At 36.5% G+C, this 22,524-nt stretch overlaps 1 protein-coding gene across 1 annotated transcript in view; it reads right to left on the bottom strand.

The window, feature by feature from the left end:
* The window catches only part of LOC149789283 (A disintegrin and metalloproteinase with thrombospondin motifs 9-like), a 343,799-nt gene that overhangs the window by 238,151 nt on the left and 83,124 nt on the right, over window positions 1-22,524 (bottom strand). The window contains exon 5 of the mRNA XM_089975475.1: window positions 11,210-11,293. Within this exon, the coding sequence (XP_089831601.1) occupies window positions 11,210-11,293 (84 nt within the window). The remainder of the gene's footprint in view (window positions 1-11,209; window positions 11,294-22,524) is intronic.

Genomic DNA, 22,524 nt, shown 5'->3' with positions numbered 1-22,524 from the left:
CTTCGAAAGATTCCGCGATGAGATCCTGGACTGATTTTCTCAGTGTGTGCACGTTATATCCAGGAAGTTTAAAATCTGAAATATCCTTCACGGGAATACCAAATCGGGCTGCAAAATTCGATCTTTTTTGGGTTCCATAATCGCCTTTGAGATCCAGTAGATTCTGAATTACTTTTTGATTCATAAATTCCATCGTGGATACGAGTTTGTTTAGTTTTTCTATGGTGGTGATAATGTTCGTGCGAGAACTGCTTGCAGTTCCTGGTTTTGTTATATCAGAGATATAATCTTGAAAATATACTCGCAACAGGTATAGCTGTTGTTTATGTGCTTGTTTGATCGGATTAAAAAAATGAGCTTCTATGTCTTCTGGAAGGTATTCACGGAATCTCCCGTCTTCGAAAATTACATATATTATATCCAAGGGGTGTCTATCTAATGTTGAAAACCGGGCTTGGCCTGATCGTAATTGATCTGAAAATAATAAATGCTCGCCGTACACGAGGTCGTGTAGTTCTTCCTTCGTGGTCTCGAAATCCGACTTCGATGGTTTTGGTGGACCCGGTTCAACCTTGGGTCGTTCTCGTGGCCATCCTAATACTGTTCGAAGAGAGCTGCTATAAATATCCACGGCGTATTCCGGTGTTGAGATTTCAATGACCGCAGACAGCGTTGGTTCGTGCGCGGTCACAGATATTTTGGCTTCCTTGCCGGTGATTCGTTTTATTTGGCGTTGTATCTCATTGTTGATTTCTTCGATCTGATAACTCCCAGTGGGTAGCGTAATTGTATCCCATTCAAGTTCACGTTGTTGTGGGTCCGCGCTGGGTCTCCCGAACACAAACGAATTATTCGGCTGCTGACCGCCAAATGATGCCGACCTGATATTGGGCCAGCTGTGATACGCACTGAGCTTTGCTAATGCGATTTCGCTCACACGAATTGGAGTTGGAAAATTAATACCGAATTCTGGTGTCGTCGAGGACACTGAGATCATTGTGGTCCTTACCGGTGTTGTGTTTGTGACTATTTGTTGAAGCAGTTCCTGTGGCGTTGCCATCAGTGACATTATTTATTTGTTTAGTTTTCAAATAGTCGTTGTACGCATCTGACATTAGTTTGAATTCAGAATCTGATATCAACGCAGCGTCACTGGATTGCGCGTATAACGATGATGATATCAGCGATGATAATTTCTGGTATGCGGTCGTGGCTGTATTTAATTTTGTCGTGTAATCGTGTAATTTTGTGTTAGCACACGAGGATATTTTTTTTGCTATGATGCCGAAAACTCCTGCCGCGGTAGTGGTCGTACAAACAGAGATTGTGGCCGCGACTGCAATTACCGGAGTGACCGCTGATAGTATTACTCCCGCGGATGCAACAACGGCAGATACTGAATAAACCATAATATCCAGCACTGTTATGCGGCGCTTGTATTTTTTTACTTTTTGACTGGTTACTTCGATGACAGTTTTTAACTCAGATTGCCACTCACGGACTTGATTGTATCGATATTGTTGAGCATCTGGAAATCCTTCGGATTTCAACGTTGACATTTATTTAAAAATCGCTGCCGATTTTCAATTACGCGGTAACCAATTGAGGCGTTGCAGCGACGAATTCCAAACAAAACCAGTAAGATGTTGCTGTTAAACTATCGTCCTCGGCTTCAAGCATAAATGTTTCCTCGGTTCCGCTGTTTAGTATTACAGTGCAAACCCCGGAATACTTATCGGTGGAATGTCTCCAAGGATATGTTGTGAAGATTTCAAATTTAGCGGCTGAAAACACAGACAACCTGTACACGCCAGTGACCGTTGCTATGTGTTTGATAGTGCTATTTTGTCGTGACCATGTTGCGAATCCCGATGATACCGTGAATACGATGTTGGTGATATGCCCGGGAGTAACTCCAGTGGGGACTTTAATCAGACTGGTTTTGTTAACGATCTCAGGAATACCCGATACGATATTCTGCTGTGTTTGTTTGATCGTGTCAATGTTGGTTTTGATTTCAGAAAGCTTCATATCGACGACTGGAGGAGGCCCAAAGAACTTATCCACGGTTTCACTAGTTTTTTGAAGGTTTCTTTGGAGTCTTTTAAACCCGTTCACGTGAACATCATACTCTGACCGCAACGTGGCTAGTTTATCATCAACGGTGTCTACGTATTGTTTGTTTGCGGCATCTTCGGGACCTTCCGGATTTTTTAGAACGGTTATTTTGTTGCCGCTCATGCTGAGTTCGCCTGTCATCGTGTCACCGGCTTTTTTCACACATTTATCAACACCTTTATCAATACTGTCTTTGATGCTTGCGATTGATATATTCGAGTCCTTGATCCGGCCGCCATCACTAAATGCAACGAAGTTATCCTTGGTAGCTCCAAGAACTCTGCGAATTATATCATTCCACTTAATGTTGCTCGTTCTTAGTTTTCCTTGCCTGTCTTGAAAAATAGCAACTTCATCTGGGTCAACTCCAGCTATATTCAAAAGATTATCGACTTCATCTTTGGTCGCATATTTTGAGAGATCAACATCTGTGCCAGGTTTGACTTTTCTTGTGAAAGGTCTTCCGTAAATATCCACCATTATTCTTATTGCTGTTTTTCAAATGCGTGAGAAGTCCTTTGGACTTCCAGAAATGCTAAGCATTGGAAACGCTAGCGTTTCTCGATGCGGTATATTCATACACTACTCGATGCGGAGACGTTGCTGGATTTCTTGAGATTGCATCAAGAACATTTAAAACCTCGTTCCCACAAATGGGCGGATCAACTAATGTTTGTGTTGGTAGCGTCGACTGCCACACTGGAACATTATAAAATCTGCTGTTGAGAGTGCGAGGCACTCCGCGGACATACTTGAGAAACTCAACTGGCGGTGCTAAACCGTACGAATCGAAATAGATAATTCCACGTGGATCGATCGCGTAAGCAACCCAGTGAGTTCCCGGACCATCTTTGTTGTCGAGATTGATAATGCCAGTTTCTGGATTATTCGGCCGCGTCGGTAATTGATCTCGCATAAATACTCCTCTGAAATGTTTTATACGCAATTTTTTAACAGCATCGAGTAAATCAAAATTGCTCAACGGCGTTAGAATTTTTTTGGATACCATGATGGTGGAGTTCCTGGTAGTCTTAGCCCTGATCCGCGAGTGGATCTCCCCCTTTTTTTCTTATACCCATTTCCGGTTGCCTTCTTTAGTGCCATTCCAGCTGCGGTTCCAACTGCACCAAGTGCTGCGGCTTTTGCTACGGCTGGTGCTGCCGCGGCAATCAACGCCGGTATTGCTGCGAGAAGAGGAAATATTCCACCGGTTTTGGTCATGTCCTTGATAGCTGCAGCAGAGAAATTAAGTCGGACACCGGTTTTTGCTGTTAGTGCCTTATTAAAATGTTTAATCTGAGTATTAGTCAACGACAGCTTGTTTGGACCACCAACAAGTTGATCTCGTTTTAGTGTTATTGATGTCCCGCACGTGCTTGCGTTCTTCGATTGCAATTTCTTCGTTTGACCGGAAGTCAAGGTGACATTAACGTGACTGTATGACATTATATTTCAGAAACTAATCTAATTGTTACATGTTTTCTACTGGAGCGTCAATAACTCTCATTCGTCCGCCAACACCTTCAAGTAGCATTGCTTTATCGGAGAGTATGACAGCGATCGCTCTAAAACCAGCAGGCGGGCCGAGGGGAAACTCACCTACACGAGCTTTGAAGTGTATATCAACGACAGATTGTTTTGTTAGATCCAAATGTTCCAGCGAAAAGTAATAAATCGGATACAGCGTTGTAAAATCCAGTTGTGATATCTGCAACCCGGTATCAATATTTTGATCACGTCCCATAAATGTCATCAAACGATGATACGCCCGTGCAACTTCATTTCGCTCATAATCTATCAGTATATCCTCGGATGGTTCCTGATGCCCGTTTATCCGCAGCGAAACCTCAGAGACAGCAAGTTTGTCAAATATCATATTACTCTGTAGTTGGGAAGCCAACCTCGCATTTTGCTGGAGTGCAACAAAAATATGTCGCGGCGCTGATATTCCCTGTTGTGATGCTATGTGCCACGTGAACTGCCCAGCACCGGCACCTTGAATGGAATCTGTTGATGTTGTTAACCACGATATCAGTGATTTACCACCTGTGTCCATGAAAGAGAGTAATCGTTGCTCTTCAGTGATCGATGGGGACATCACTGGCATCCACAAAGCAAGCTTGAATAATATTACTTTACCGCCAGCAACACCGTCTTCTCGCCAGATAGCGTCAACGTCATCACTTTTTCGGTTAAGTACAACTGTATGATTGGCTCCAAAAATAACCTTTCTGACATGTCTGCAAAATCCAAAGATGTGAGACAGTGGAATTGCGCATGAAAATCTCCTACGTTCACCTGATAACATTAATTTACGTGTAGCAAAACCTAAATTGTAATCTGGACTAGGCCTTAATATTGGAAATGCAGCACCTGGCCTGGCCGCAAATCCAGCCGGTTGTGGGTCTATAGCAGTGCCTTGTGCTGTTTGTACTTGAATAGTAGATCTGTGTTCAGGATGATCAGAATTATCCTTAGCGAACATCATAGTCGGACCAGCTGATCTAGTGTAATCATCTGAGTATCTCGCTAATCCCAGGATTGTTGTAGCAACGTCAACATTATCCTGAATTATTTCAATTTCTCTTCCGTCAATGCTGTATGAAGCACTTTTGAACAGCGCCATGATACCGTTGTTAACAAAACCAACTCGAACATTAGCTCCGTATGCTGTATTAGCGTCAACATTTGTTACAAGTTCACCCGTGACTTCAAGAAATGCTTCAGCGGGCAGGAAATATCTACTTGTATCCTGGACTCGTAATTCAATTCGTCCGCGTTGATTAGGTACTGTTGCCTCATAAGAATAATACTGATAATCGCGCACGGACTCATCTTTTAGTGTTGGTGCATCCATGTCGAACGCTGGATCAGATATAGGTTTGAACATTATATAAAATTATTGTCTTCTAAAACGAAATCCGCTTCCTGATATCAGGCTTGTATTTATTTGTTCGGGTGTTTGGGTTACAAGCTCTGCAAGTTTTTGATTGGCAGCCTGATTTATTACTTTACTGACGTTCGCGGGCATAAGTTCAGTACTGGCCAGTTTCACCGGTGGCGGTTTTTTTGATCTACGAGTTAACCGTAACAGTCTATCCTTGATTGACGCGAATGCCTTCCCGGCGAGATCACCAACAGATCCAAGGGCTTTATCCTTGACAACATCAATAGCTTTCATCGACAATTGTTTTGCAATCGGTAACACCTTAGGGGCTATTCTTGAAAACAAACCAGTAACTGTATCACCGAGACCATCTCCGTAGGTTGCTCTGTAGACTGGTAATCGCGAGTTCACTACGCGGACTGGTAACACGCTAGTGTGTCTAGGTTGAGAATTGTGCACGATCATTTTATTTAATTATTGTTTCTCTAACTAAATTTGCTAGTCGCTGTGGTAACCGTCTGCGAGTTCATCAATGAGTCCCCGGTAAACGCCGATATCCATGATGCCACGCTGAAATAGTCTCTGACAGATATTTGCGGCTTCATTTATAATTTCCGGAGAGTTGTTTCCGGCACGTTTTCCTCCGATGAGAACTTCTAGCCGTGATATGTCATTGACGATATTGTCAGGACAGATGTGGTTGTTATATCCGCGACCGGTGTAACCTTTTCCTGTTTTCTTTAGTTTTGCTAATATTTTAAAAATTTCATCAGTTACAGATCTTTCCTTTTTTTCTATCTTTTTTACCTTAGAGTCGGTACCCCCTTTCGGTATTCCTTTTTGTAATTTTTCTTTTTCCTCCCTTAAATCTCTTAATTCATTTTGTAATTCTTTTATTTTGCTTTTCAGTATTTCCTCTTCTGATATATCGGGGGGAGTGGGCGACGAAACAGGAGTGGTAAAATCATCTTCTTTTTCCTCTTCTGGAGATGTCGGCGTCTTAGGTCGTTGGGGGTTTTTTTTACGTGGACGTTTCTCTAACGCATACTCGTATTCACCTGGATCAACATCTATTACTGTTTGTTGTGGTGTTCGTAGTTTTGAAGCAACTGACTGCTTTTTTTGTTGTTTTTCTTCTTGCCTTTTTTGTTCGGCATCTTCCTTCATTCGTTGTTTTTGTTGTTTTTGTTGTATTTTTGCTTGCTCGTCCTTCTCTTGTTGTGTTCTTAAGCCTGTAATAATATCACTTACATATCCTTTTATAGCAATATAGGTAATGTCAGTTTTATTTATTCGAGGGATATCTCGATTTACTTTATACACATAATCTCGCCACTCATCCTGAGATATACCCTTACCAGCTCCTGGTTTTAAATATTTTTGCCTTTCATTATAATTTAATATGATCCAAGCAGCAAAATCTCTAATTTCCTTTTCGTTTTCAAGTGGTCTACTTTTTATTTCTTCAATACCTTCTTCAGTAAATTTGTTTATAAATGTTCCCTTGACACCTGCAGCACCTGCATCAGCACCTGCATCAGCACCTGCATCAGCCACCGTTTGTTCTTTCTTGAGTTCTTCTATGGCCTGAAGCAAACCTGGCACTGATTTAGTAGGATCAACAGGGTCAATTTTTCCTGTGATAGCAGTTTTAACCTCAGTAGTAGCAGCTGTAACAGGTTTGAATAATTCCTCGGCACCTTCCGCGAATTCAACTTTTGCTTCTTGTCGTGCTTGTAATTTTTCTCTGACAGAATCACGAACCGGAAGAAATTTTTTAATCGCGGCTAGTCGTTCTCGCGCCAATCTAGTTGTGAGTGCTTCTCCGATATTTGCCATTATTTATTTGTCCATGATTTAATTCCCCCGCATGGATTTGAGCAGCAGGGAGGCGCAAACTACACCTGATTTTCGATGATACCTCACCGTGGAAATTATGTCGGATACGAGTCGGATTTATTGAAGTAACTCGCGTTATATCAGCGGAAATACAAAGCATTTTCAAGGACATTTTTTTGTCTCGTTTTCTGAATAAAAGTGTTATTTCGTCGAAATAAGCCCTCTATCGGGAATAGTTTCAGTGGAAGGGGTATTTCGGAAAAGTATTTTGTAGGATTCGCCCCCCCTGCTGCTGTTTGGCTTGGGGTGGGGATGGTGGGAGGGCTTGGGGGTATTGGTTTTCACAGCATATCTCAATGCAAACTTCACTTATCACAATGAAAGAAGAAATTGCACCCTCCTGTGAGCAGTTTAATATTACACACTATCTCCATGTAAACAATCATCAAAGAGCACAATGGCAAAATTAACTCCTAATTGAAGGTCACCAGACTAGATGGTGGAGTACCCCAATCTTTGTAACCTGGCACTGAACTTATTCTCAACTCTCTTCAAGAGGTAATTATGAAAAAATGCACTTTCAAAAAGGTTAAATTGCCTGCAGACAGTCTTTGATGCTCCAGTAAATTTCTAAGGAATCTTAAATGTGATGGCTGCCAGGCTTTTTGTGTGCTTTTATTCAATGGGTGGCATCATAATTCTTGCATTGCAGACATCTGCAGCTGGTTTTAGAAGGCAACTGTATGCTTTGTAGCTGATAGAAAAACAGTACATTTCGTATAGCAAGAATAAGTAATAAACGAACAATTTATGAAACTTTAGTAAACCAGCCTCTTTGCAACCCAGATTTCACTGCTGAACTGGCCACATTTATTTTGGAATCAAGTACATGTATGAGTGTCATGAATATCACATTATACACCTGTCCCATGTCTGATTGTCCTCTATACAAATAACTTAATTTTGGGGGGCATAAACAAATCCCACCTCCACTCAAAGTGACCCAAACCTCTGAAGTTTTGACTAAAAGATGTCACTATATGGAAACTATTTTTATTCTTTAAATTAGTGACCTTGAGCTTTGACCTTTTAACTCCAAAATCAATCGATTTCTCTCACATCCCAAGTGCATGCAATTCACAAAGTCTGATAACTGTAAATTGCGGACAAATCAAGTTATTGTGTGAAAACCATTTCTCTTCCTTCAGGTCAGTGATCTTAACCTTTGATAGATTACTCCTGAAATCAATAGTGTCCTTTTTTTAGCCAGAAGTGCAAGCCATTCACTGGTTTTAAAATTAGGGTAGGTAGGTGATTTTTGTTGTTCTCTCTCTCTCTCTCTCTCTCTCTCTCTCTCTCTCTCTCTCTGTATATATATGTACCAAGCACTTCAAGTACTGGGCTAAACCAACACACAGCAAGATCACATTATACTAATGTAGCAGCTTAAGTTTGTTCTTGATTTTGTTGTTGTTGTTGCTATGAAAAAAGTTCAAAACTAACACAAGACAGACACCAGAAGAACTAAACCGAATGGATGACAACCAGCAACACTACAAAACCATGAAAAGATTAGGGTCACATATAGTCACTATTTTTTATAGGTACATATAAAACTAGCAAGAGATAGACAACAGATGAACCAAACTGAATGGATTACAACCAGCAACACTTCAAAATACTGAAAAGGCTAGGGTCATATAAAGAGTCAGTTTTTATAGGCACATATAAATCACTCAGAATGTGTCATTTCATATTCACATCTCGTTTCAATTCATACCCAACTGCTAGTCACAATGAAATGAGTGATTTCATTTTATTCAAAAGCTTTGTATATGACCTTTTGTTTCGTGCATCAGCAAAATATAAATTATGAATGATCTGAATGAAACTGGAAGACTCATTCATTTAACTTTTAACTCTCCATCATTTTGTTCTTTCAGATAAAAAAAATGGTTCAAACTGGCACTTTAAATTCATTCTTTTGTCTTCACTGGTTCTCCTCCATTAAGGCCCCTATATGTGGTCATATCTCACTGCTTTAATTTTTTTTCTCAGAATGTTATAGGGCAATAATATTATACAGTAGTCCCTCACTATAGTGTTCTTCATCAAAGCTATAAATCTTTTCTGTGCTGCCTTAAAAGTGAGATCCCTGTAGGTTCAAAATCAAGACTACATGTCTCCAAAGATGGAATGTGTGACTGTATGAGGAACTACACTATACCAATGCACCTTATAGAAAGGGACCTTTGTGTAAACATAGATCCACTATCGCATAATGCATTTGTAAACAAACATCTATATTGTTTAAAAATCTTAGGTAAACAACAACAACAACCCCAAAAAAATGATCTGCAGGTGCAAAAACCAAGGCATACTTACATGGTACTGACCATTTTACAAAATATTTCTCATTACACATCAATGACAGGGGTCATATTATATACACAGAAAGAGTCTGTATACAAGTCATCAATGACTTGAATACTATGGGGTTTATTTGTTTTGCTTTTTTCTTGTAGTTATGTCATTGCTGGATGACTGGTTTGCACCTGATTACTAAGGTCAATCCACTGTCTTTCTGTTACATTCTGAATGGATTTCATAAGTGAAAAATTAAGACCCATGTCAATGTTTTAGCTAAGCATTTGAACTGGTACCAAATGATTGGAATGAGTAGAAGAAAATAATATCCGAACATAAAATATATAATTATTAAAAACTAAATGGTCGGTAGTAAAACTTGAATAGGATTTTCACTGCAGCTGGATTTTCATTGGGAACACATAAAGTCTTCAAAAACTTTTATTAAATGGATGGTGTTCCCTCAGACTCATCATACAAAATAATAGCAGAGAACAAGAAATGTGAGTCCCTCAAAGGAATTGACACACCACAAGATAAAAACAATGTGTAGGAATTTACAAAAAGTTTCTTTATCTCTCCCTTTATTCTTTTTAAATGGTGAGCATTGAAACTGTCTGGCATCTTCTTGTCAAAACTCAATCATACCAAAGTTGGTAACAAACACATTTCCTTCAGTGCCTGACATGAAATGTTTCAAGAATATAACTGCAATACAAATCTTATTGGCACGGTCTTTGACCTTGTATCTAATATCAAAGACAGAAAGTAAATCAACTTGTTTCTGATATTCTCAAGATATATCTACATGCTAAGTTTGATCAACTCCAAAATAATAAAAATTATGTGAATATGAAAACCAAATTCATGAAAGGATATCATTTAAAGTATTCTTCAAATATATTAATATTAAGAAACTGGGTTTCATACAAAGCCAATCATATGTGTTCATGCAATCATGCACACAAGCTGTCATTGATAAGAAAAAAACCGTCAACCTTGAAATCTGTGTCAGAGTGCAGACTGAGAACTTGTATAGCTGCTAAAAGTTATTTGTATATGAGCAAGTCATTTTGTTTACATGCTCAGTGAAGTAAACAGTGAACTCAGACTTCATGCCAATGTCAGGAAGGTCTGGTTTTCAAACTTGTTCACAAATGCATGGACAAAGTGCTCATCAGATCAAATTGATCTATGACCAGTTAAATATTGCAAGAAGTGTTTAAGTGAAAACCCCATTAGTCACTATTATTTTAAAACAAATACCATATATACTCACTTTTAAGTTGAGCCAAACTGCAAATAACAAAGATAATAATCAGCCATAGCATAACGCACCTGCAGATCAGGGTCTATCTTGTTTGTTCTACCGATTATTCCTGCCAAATTGCACAGACCCAGATCTGCCAGCACAATATGCAACAGCAGATCTAGATCTGTGCAGTTTGCAGTTGGACTCATGTTATAAGTTAGTATATACGGTAGTAATGTATTTATGGAGATGGCCACCATGGTTGCCAAGTTGGAGGTCGAATATTTAAGCACCATTTTCATGGCCACCATAGTTGCCAAGATGGAGGTCAAATAAGTACCATTTTCATTCAGGACAAGTTATGCCACTGTTACAGTGTTTTCGTGAAAAGCCATGTCAATACAAGCATATGTTCTGGTGAAGAAGACATAAAAAGATTTTCAAGATGGTCATCAAGGCAGGTATTTTGGCAATTAAAGTTGCATCATTTTAATATAGGCCTAACTGAATATTATAAGGTATGTTGCAGTGAAAACCATGTCAACATGACCATCCTTTCAGGAAAAGTAACAGTGTTCTTCCTCCACCAAATATATTGGCTGCCATGTGTAGCCTATCTTACGCTGAAAAATGGCATTAAACTCCACACTAAAAAAAACCACAAAACCAAACCATGTCCAAGTACTCTGTTAATTTGTCACTCATACATAACATTTAAAGTGTAAAGCAAAGTAAATTGCACTTACCTCATCGGAATTAAAAATCACAATTCTCACAACAACAACATAAATAAAATTTCCGATGGTATGGTTCCTGTATATACTGTTTACCTGAAATGAAAAGAAACAAAATCAAAATTTTCATCATGCAAGTCTGTTCCAATTCTGCACCACAAAGAAATTTTTTGCAGCAAGACTTTATGTTTACTTCTTACAATCATGACAAAAATCAGGTAGGCATTAATTTCAAAAACCTTCAGACACGGACAAAAATTAATGAGACAATACAGAAATAACTGGCCAAATGCATTGGACGATGGATGACATGGTATGTATTTCAAGTTTAGGCACTGACTGGTTCCCCACTTTGTTTGCTCCCTGCCTTGCGCTCCTCTATTCGTATAGCAGAGTGCATCATAGGAAACATACGAAACAATGAACCAGACTAGCATAGGCATTGTTATGATGGAGTAGCTTCCCCTAATCGAGCTCAGCAAGCTGTCATCTAGATATTTAACCTCAATCATCATTACACTAGAAAGTGATCTCCAGATTAAAACGTCATGCACTAAAAATCATTAGCGAAGAAAGTGAAAGAAGCAGAACACAAAAGAGTAACTGTGGACCTAACTTGAATGAAAAATGGAGAAAATAATTCCCTTGACATGAATACAGCACATCCATTAGGATTACCGGTGTGACTTCTGATAGGGTGATTGCGAAGACTGCAAAAGTGACTAATCCTTTCGTGACAGGGTTTTAGAATTTTAAAAATCTGCCCTCGTTTGCCACAAGATATCTGGAGAACGCATTATAACCCAAGATATTCTTTCACAACAAAGAAATCAGTAAACTTGCAGAGACAAATGCATTATTTGGATTACAAAGTCAGCGGGCCATTGCAGATTTTGTTGGTTTTTAACTTTGCTGCAATAAAAGAAAGATCTTAAAGTTCAAGTGTAATTTATTAGAAAGAAGATGAATCATCCTCCTTGATTTTTGGATTAATATCTTCCAGGAGGAAGTACAATGAAACCACATTTTATGAAAGGCAGTAAATTAACTGCCATTTGGTTAAAAAGATTTATTTGGCTTTTTGTATTGGCTTGTATGTAATGTGTTGGGCTATAATATTGCTTCATATTGGACACTGTTAAAAGTACGACTTTAAAAGAAAAATGAACTAATAAAATTATTCTTTGAATGGAAAATGCATTTGTTTGTTAATTGTGCATGTTGGTTTATTTGTATGTTTAGAGAGAGACAGTATGTTGCGCAAGTTGCAATATCCTATATCAAGCTGAAAAAGTATGTCATATGAAACTTTGTCAGTACATTTTTGACCCCCACATTTTTTATTTGACCCCCATTTCTGACACCAAGGGGTTTTCTTTACCCTCAATTTTACACCCCTGTGGGATACACTGCTACTACCAAATGTTAGTGAACACTAAATTGTATGTTAGATTCATGTGCAATGCAATGTGACCTTTTTACAGACCTACCTTCTGGCTGGGTTTTATTAAGTACTAATTGCTCTTGACAGACATTTCTTCCTGAATATTAATATGGCAGTAGTAGATTTGTGAAATTGAATATAAAAAAACATTGAAAGGAGATATATTTAACTGGCAACATAAAAATCACATTCATATGTCTTTTTATTAAATGTACTGGAAAATGTACCACTTATGGTTCCAGATTTCCTGGTGCTTTAGTGTATGTATTATCCTTCCATGAGTCACTGATTTGCTCTTTAACAAGTTATTCATATATAAAAAATGCTTACAAAAAAACTTTCACAAGAAAATCACTCATTAACAGTATTTTTTTAAACTCAACTGTTTTTAAAAAATTATTTTCAACTGATAAAAGCTCACTTGCCATCTTGAAAATATGTAATGCCTAACTGATGGGCATTTCTGGTAAAGCTGCATGGTTAAGTTTTATTTATATGTATCAGATTCCCAAATAAATCTTGGAGGATATGCTAGTATCTTTTTCTTTAAATTTGGGCCCATGCTTCATGTATTTTGTTCAAAAAGTATGTGCTGACACACTGAGTCACAATATAAGTAAAAACCAACTCATGTGAAGGACTGATTTAATGTCTATAATAAAGACCTGAGCACAATGATTCAATTACAAGGTTTTTGATTAGTCCAGGACAAGCTTTCTCACCTCTTTTATCTTGTGCCTAGAGTGAGTGTTTAAACAATAGGGAAAACTACTGACCAAACAAACCTCAGCAGAGCTACTGCTTGTCTGACAAAAAATGTTGCCCTAGTCACCTCTGAATTAAGCTTAGCTGTTGACCCCTTTGTTGAGTGTTCAACAAAGAAACACCTTCGTTGATTATCCAACAAAGAAATAATTTGTAAACAAGAACTAGTGACCTTTGAATTTCACCTCATATGGTGTTTATTTGGCAGTATAATGGATAAACAAATCAGGGATAACTTGATATATTGAACTATCCTATGACCTATGTCAGGTTGTGAACGTGCTGATAAAATACTTTGATCTGACTGATATGTCTGACAAATACAGTAATTCCAGAATCTCTGCTTCTGGTTGAAGAGCATACTTAGACTGCAACAAAACTGCAAAGTAGCTATCAACAAAGAAAAGTAACGACTCAAGACAACAAGACCTCATACATGTGAACCTACAGGCCAGGATTTTTTTTAAATTGAGATAAATGGTGTCTCCCATTATTCAATGAAATCTCACACATTGTAAAAATTATTATTTAAACAACTCTGAAAGAGAATTTTTTTAGATTTTTTTCACACCTTGCTTCAAATGGAGTATATTTACAGTAAAGACTTCCTGTGAGCATGTGACTGAACTGGTGAGTATAACACTTTAATTGCAACAGACAATATCTTAAATGTAATCTCTGTGTATGTGATTAGCAGTAATTCAAAAAGAATTAAAGATGGTAATGAATTATAGTTGGATTATTAATGTGCTCAAGCTCCATAAATAATTAATATTGCTTGCATTCTTTTGTCAGGGTCAGTTTGAGGTTTGCCAAAATAGATTATACTATTTGTGATTTGGAAAGGATTAAAAGACGTAAATGAATTATGATTGGATTAGTCATTACCAAAAGAGAGCTGAAAATGGCATAAAATGGGTCCATTTAGCTTCAATACTTAAAGTTTGTTAAAATGTCTAAGCATGTGTTATCTCACAATGCTAAAATGCCCATATCCAAAGAATCAAAATATAAGAAATTCAATAATGGATAGAAACAGTACTTTGAATGGTTGGCATCAAATTCAAAGGGGATGAATATGCTTTCTGCCATTCCTGTAATGCTGATTTTAAGAACTTTCCAAAAGCAATCCAGACAAAACCAATCTTGAGTAGTTCTGGCAGGCAGTCAGCAACATGAATTTACCCACAGGTAGGAAACAAATTAAACTTCTTGGTGGACTTGTACTAACACTGCCACATTCCAATGCAGACAAGGAAGGGACATTTTTTATTCTGAGCAAAATTCAAGCTGAATTTAGAGTAAACCTGGTTCCAGTAACAATATTGAGAATTGCAATTACCTACTGAAAATGGTTACAAATGCTGGTGCTGCAAATTAAAGACAGTATGAAGGGTTTCAAGTTACCGTGGAAGGACTGATAAGATGAGATGATGTACATAATTTAATATAAAAGTGGAAATTTAATAGTTCTCATTTTTGTCTTTTTGTATGCTAAATATCAGGCTGAGGAAAATCCTCCTGATTTGAAGTTTTGCAAACTTCCTAATCTGTTCTAAGCTGACTTCCCTATTCTGTCACATGTATGCACGTACCTGTTCAAATTTAAATGAACTCATTGTGAATAAAGTTTGATCCACATGTGGCTGTGACAGATAATACAGTGTACATGAAAAGTATTTAAAATTATTTTTAATGTAGTAACAGAAAAACCCATCTCTATGAGCAGCATTATAAGCTGCATACAAATAGTTGTGAATTGTGAATAAGTTGCTTTCTTTAGTCTGGAATAAGAAAACTCAACAGAAAAGTGATAAACATGCTTAGCACCTCTATGGTTAAGGTACAAGTCCAAATGCCAGCATATACAATTGATAGCAACTAATGAACATTCTTGTACTGGATGGTTTTCTGTAATTAACTGCTTTCCTCACCTTAAAAAAATACCCCATGACCTAATTTGCAGCTAAGAGTACCTGATTTAAGTCATAAGACTTTGGCAATTAACATCATAAACAACAAAACAACTTGAAATCACTGAACACTAACAAAATTAACTATCACAGGTCAAGACTAACTGCACAAAAATCAAGTACACCATTTAGCATGAATATATGGCCTGTTCCATGAAATTCTAGACTGATAACCTTGACCTAAGATTGCAACATAGCTACATTACTATGAAAATGGTTAAATACAACTTTAACTATAAAAAAAAACACCAATCTGGTTTCTTTCTGATACTTTTAAGAACATAAATTATTTTGATAAATTGCTCCAGATTTAAATCTAGTCAAGCATGTTCTAATTTAGCCTTGCCTGAAACAATAATTACATCTCTGAAGGCTCACAGTAAAGCTATCTAGCCCAAATCTGTATATTTATCTAATCTTTTGTATCAAATTTTCATGTCAATATACAAAACATACAAGAATTAAAGCAAATATGCCATGAAATTGTACAGATTGTATCAAGAAAGGTTCTGAAACCAACTTATTATAAATATTCATCTATGTAATCTGGGTGGATCAAAATTTAAAGGTGAGTGAACTAGATGACCAGAAGAAAAATGTAAAAGGGATATGGTAATTAGTTTAAAGGAAGAAAAAAAGGAAAGTTAATCAATAAGCATCAAAGTGACTACAACAAAGTTATGCTATTCATAGGCAAGAGGAATGATGGTTGTGATATCCTGACAGTACAAGAATGTAAAACCCATAAAACTTAATTTTAAATATGTGATCTGTAAAAACAAATTTTTAGTTAATTGAGCAAAATTTTGAAAAGTAACATTTCATGGATTTGTTTACCTCTCTGGAAATTGTTTCTGGCAATGAAAGTTAATCAACAAAGACAATGACTGTAACTATGACAAATTCTTTATTATATTAAGTTTGCAATACACAAAATATCAGGTAAAATAGTAGCATCTCACTGTACATACAAGTACATCAGTCATGGGTAATAATTATAGTGTAAATGCTTAAAGCACAAGCTTCCACCAAAATTATGCCTGTAAAACAAACATGCCCCCAACTGCAGATCTTAATGTTAACAACTGCTACAACGGCATGATAATGTGAGTAATTTGCATGTGCAAACAACCATGCATACTGAATTTAAATGTCTACCTGTCGTTTTTGCTCATTCATACAAACAAGGTTTTCTTTAATAAAAACAAAAGGCCAGCAAGTTCACAACTGCATGCAAACTGAAAACTTGTTATAATGGCCTAAAAACCTATTCAGGTCATTAACATGTTAACACATTAATCCCTGGTGACGAGTTTCCGTGGCAGGAGGTAGTAGCCTACTGCCAAGCTCTGTAGTATCAAGGACATTTATGACACACTAAAGTGGGTGGTATTATAGAAAGGTAGGCAAATGTAGCTCTACAATGATACTAAATAATCTGAAATTTCTAGTTGCACTACAAAATACAGAGGGAAAAACCTCATTTTTCTGGACCCAATTTTTTTCTACCCAAACTTCGGTCGTGGTCGGAATCCAATTTTGTGTCCAGATTTTAGACTTTTTGGCCTCAGATCTAAGGCAGACAGATATGAACTGCAAACAGACAGATGAACCTTTGCAAAAAGTAGGATAAGATGGGCACTTGGAATAAAGAGTGGTCTCAATACAAAAATAATGGGTCCATTAAACAAAAAAAAATTACCCTTCTGCTCATGTGAGAGCCAAATAGCCAATGAAAAACGATGTTTCTAACACAACTAGGCAGTATGTTATTGGAAGATCACCTGGAGTTTGGTGTTTTAGGATGTATTCAGAAATAGCTTTCAAACTGTGTTTCCTACTTGAATTTCAGACAAAAACGACAAAAACCTCCTGGGGTTAATGTGTTAATAATATACATATGCCCACGAAAGTTATATTTGTCCATGTAAAGGTTTTTGCTGAATAGTGCTAACAAACCATTCCTCAATAAGGTTCTCAATCTCACTCATACGCTATTCAATCTTGTTAAAACACTCTCAACCCAGACATATGGACTCACAGGGAGACATTACCAAATCAAGATGCCCCTGCTGCAACCAGTGGCAATATAAAAAATAAACAGTATTCAGATTTTATAATCACAAATACTGAAAATCTGAAAAATGCAATAAAATGAAATGCATTTCATAGATTTTATCCAGAACAGGAAATGGCATACATCTTTTTCAGACAGCAATATAAATCATGTGTCAGTCTGAAAGCAACTGGCATATTTAGTGCAAAAGAATCCTAGCACTGGATATTTCGAGATTACATGGAATTAAACAGTTTCAAATTATATTACTACTACCCAGTATATAAAGCAACAGTTTACTGTATTAACCAATGTATTAAATGCACTCAACATTAAACACCATAGACTGAGATCTGCCATCACATGATACACCTATAGATTCCAGGTCAATGTTGTTCTACCATTTATTTCATATATGAACAATACAGACCCCGATATGCCAGTGAACTGTATGATGGCAAATCTGGGTCTATGTTGTTCACAGTTGGGCATGCATTACATTCAGGTACAAACATTATACAGTGTCAAATCACACATATTACAGATAATACACAAGTATATATTTAACAACCCTTATCAAGATTGAAGTATCTGGTTAAAGAAGTTCAGGGTCTAAATTGTTCTGATGCCATCCCATCAGACCTTTCAAGCATTAAATAAAAAGACTATTTAGTCTTGGCCCACTTACAGACCAAACAAGGTCAATTTGCCAACAATTTAAATTGCCTATTTTTCCAGTGAATTGGAGCCAAATCATTTACCATAAATAACTGCATAAGCGTTAGATTGTATACTTACAGTTGTTACTGAAAACATGCATGCTGATTTTTGTATACCAAGAAGTACATTGACACAGTAAAAAAAATAATTATAAAACTGATAATGATTACAATTTGGCAGCATTCAATGGCAAATTTATCTGAGTAATTCATGAGTGTTATAAATGCTCTGTTGATTTCCATTTTGTTGTTTAAAAGGTACTATTCTCACTCCCACTAATCTAAAGCCATTAAAATAACACATTTTTTGTGCAAGATATCAACTTGGAGTGTAGTGTTGTTGCAGACAGCCTGCAATTCAATTCTGATTAACTGTTATCATCACAAGAAATAAAACCTGAAACTGAAGAAAATAAACACTTCAAACTAAACTTTCTGCTGTCTTTAAATCATCCCAATTTTATTGGTTTTCTGTAGAAAAGTTGTTTTTTTTTTTCGTTATCAACACAATTATAAAGCAAGATATGAAAATGGAAAACACTACTGTCCTGAAATTTAAAAATCATGAAACATTATACATGCCAACTGCAATTTTTACCATCCAAATACTGACTCCAATTCATAAACCAGAGTTGCTTGAAGGGTCTGTCACTCTACTTTACAAAATGAATTTCCAGGAACCATTTCTTCCTTTTAAAACATTAACCCTTGGAGCTTTTCATCTGAAAATCAAGTAGGAAACACATTTTGAAAGCTATTTCTGAACAGACTCAAAAACACAGAATCCCCGATCATCTTTCAATAACATACTGCCTAAGTTGTGTTAGAAACATCATTTTTCATTGGCTATTTGACTTGCACATGGGCAGAAGGGTAAAAGTTGAAGTTCCTTTTTTTGTTGCTAAACGGAGCCATTATTTTTGTATGGAGACCACTCTTTATTCCAAATGTCCATCTTATCCTACGTTTTGCAAAGGCTCATCTGTCGGCTTGCAGTTCATACCGGTTTGACTAAGATCTGAGACCAGAAAGTCTAAAATCTGGACACAAAATCTGATTCCGACCAACGGCGAATTTTGGTTTTAAAAAAAGCCTGGTCCAAAAAATGAGGTTTTTCTATCTGTATTTTGTAGTGCCACTAGATATTTCAGATTATTTGGTATCATTGTAGAGCTACATCTGTCTACCTTTCTATAATACCACCCACTTTAGTGTATCATGCATGACCATGACGCTACAGAGCTCGGCAGTAGGCTACTACCTCCAGCCCTGTTAACTCATCGCTAGGAATTAATGTGTTAACCATCTCTAATATTCTTCAGTGATAACAGTATTTTCAAATTAGCTGCAATGGTATACATACTGGATGTCGTCAGCTTGATACCATTTTGATTTAGGACAAAGTAGACATCACTACAAGTCCATTCATGAAACACACACACACAAACACACATACACACACACACACACACATCATGATGATTCAGAAGGAGTAATGAGAACAAAAATTTTAAGTCAGTCTTTGTGGCAGCCATATTGGATGTATAAATGGCACAGGACTCATATGTATATTTTAAAACTTCTCTCTGAAAACTGGATTAAATTTTTTTAAATCATATGGAATTGAAATATGTTCTATCCATTTGCCCTACTTGGCTGGACAAAATATTGTCTGGTTACCAAGTGACATAATGATTCAAGCCAAACTTGAAATGCACTGGTCAGCATTTATGCAAACATTTATGGACAAAAGTTATCAGTGGCAGGCCAAGAAATAATTCCCCAAATGCTGATTTCCTGATGACATATTCCATATTCTAGGGAAGATGGGGTAGGCCAAAACTGTAACGTGGAAATCATCACTGAACCTATTAGAAATCATTATAATCATGACAGTGTAAATGCAATATTCTGACAAACAGAAACTGGATTACCAAGAATAAATTGTATTACGGTAAGACTGGTCCTTGATCTGCAAACAAATTATCAGTAAACAGATTATAGTTCTTATTCTGTACATTATTCCTTGTCATATCTGCAAACCCATTTCTAGCATAAGAAGTGTAAAGACTGTTCTTGTCTAAAGTAAGTACTATCGTGATAATATCCTATGTAATAATTTCATATACATGTAATATGATTGTTTCCTGTATAATAATTTCATGAAATATCATGAAAGTTTCATATGTAATAATTTCATCTAAAACTATGATAATATCCTATGCAATAATTAATATAATACCATGTAATATCATATGTAATTATTTCATGTAATACTATGATAATATCCTATGTAAGTTTCATATAATATCATGATAATATCCAGTGTAATCATTTCATGTAATATGATATCCTATGTAATATTTCATCTAAGACTATGATAATATCCATTGTAACAGTTTCACAAAATATCTTGATAATATCCTATGTACTGATTTCATGTAATATCATGATGATATCCCAATTGTGTAATTTCATGTAATATCATGATGATATCCCAATTGTGTAATTTCATGTAATATCATGATAATGTCCAACTAATAATTTCATGTAATATCAGGTACAGACTCGGAGAAGTTTCATAGGTGGTTACACACATCGCCTGTTTTCAAAGCAACCATTTTGCTTTCAATACAGATTTTAATTGCAAAATTTCATCACAGCTTATAATTAAGATAATTTTCAAGCTGCAATTTTTACAGATCAGCAAATATCTACCAGACAAGAGTGCACCCATGGCAATGAATCCCTCCACCCTATCAATATTATATCCCTAAATACCATAAGTGACCATGTTTCCAGTCTGGCTTCAATTTCTATCCCTACATCTACAAAATTTCAGTCATTACATCACGTCAGGACCCAGGATTATGCAAATAGATTATACTATCTCTCTCTATATGAAGGTAGTGGAATTTACACTAAAATGAAAGCCTCTTTATCATGTAACTATTGGTCTCTATGTTAAAACCATTTAATCCATGTGCATTATGTACTGAAAGACTGACATACTTACCAGAGGGAGCCAACATCAAAATATTCCATTTGCTCTTTTGTGATGTACAAGCTTCTAGATTAAGAAGACTAGGTCCATATCAAGTCATTAGTTTCTGAAACTGGCATTCATTCTGATTTGTGATTATATATTACACTAACAGCTGATCTTGTTCTAGACTATCTGGCCATTAGTTCTAACTTATAAGGGCACACATACAGTAGTTTATCTGTACACTTGTACTTGGCACAGAGGTGCCATTCTGATAAATCCATTTATCTAGAATAATTCGAAAATTTGTCAGAGTTGGTGAAAACTGTATCTACTGACCTACAGACTTGGCAGGTCAAATCTTGGGATTGACACCAATGAGTTGTAAATTTTAAGCCTTGCAAAAACTTCAAGTCTCATTGTCATTTAATGTCCACAGAGCTCTCTTTTCAGAAGAAACCTGAATCTTCCAATACACATCTCGATTTTGGTGTTTTGCTATTTTCCATATCTGTATAGCAGCTAACAAAGTGTGTTCCCTTTTCGTTGAAATATCTTTAAGAAGCCAAATTAATGAGATCCAATGCTATCTACTTTCTGAATTGGCTATTGTGTCCACTTTGGTAAATACAATGATTCTTGATGAACTTTGCCAAAAGACATTTATTGCTAAAACAAAAAAGAAAAAACTATATTGTTTCCTTGCACAATGTTTAAGCAATATTGACCTAATCCTAACTAGTACATTATTTCAACAAATTGTAAAAAAAAACCTGAAAGAAAGTCACACTGAAAGTGACAAAGTTGGATTATGAGCAACATTCATTACATCCCTGTTGTTTCATTGTTTGCCCTTCAAAAGAATTTTGGACGGATTACCATACACTTAGTTGATTGAACAGAAACACAGACAACACTCAATCAGCTGCCACCCAAGGCTGACAACCATAGTGTTAACAATAGCCGCTACACAATTTTATCCACATCAAGCACATTGTTACTATAATACAGTTTATCCACATCAAGCACATTGTTACTATAATACCGTTTATCCACATCAAGCACATTGTTACTATAATACAGTTTAACCACATCAAGCACATTGCTACTATAATACAGTTTATCCACATCAAGCACATTGTTACTATAATACAATTTATCTACATCAAGCACATTGTTACTATAATACAGTTTATCCACATCAAGCACATTGTTACTATAATACAGTTTATCCACATCAAGCACACTGTTACTATAATACAGTTTATCCACATCAAGCACATTGTTACTAAAATACAGTTTATCCACATCAAGCACATTGTTACTATAATACAGTTTATACACATCAAGCACATTATTACTACAATACAGTTTATCCACATCA

The sequence above is a fragment of the Sinohyriopsis cumingii genome, chromosome 11 (genome assembly GCF_028554795.1).
Source record: "Sinohyriopsis cumingii isolate HCF-2022 chromosome 11, ASM2855479v2, whole genome shotgun sequence".
Lineage (NCBI taxonomy): Eukaryota > Metazoa > Mollusca > Bivalvia > Unionida > Unionidae > Sinohyriopsis > Sinohyriopsis cumingii.
This window is presented reverse-complemented; position numbering and strand designations above follow the sequence as displayed.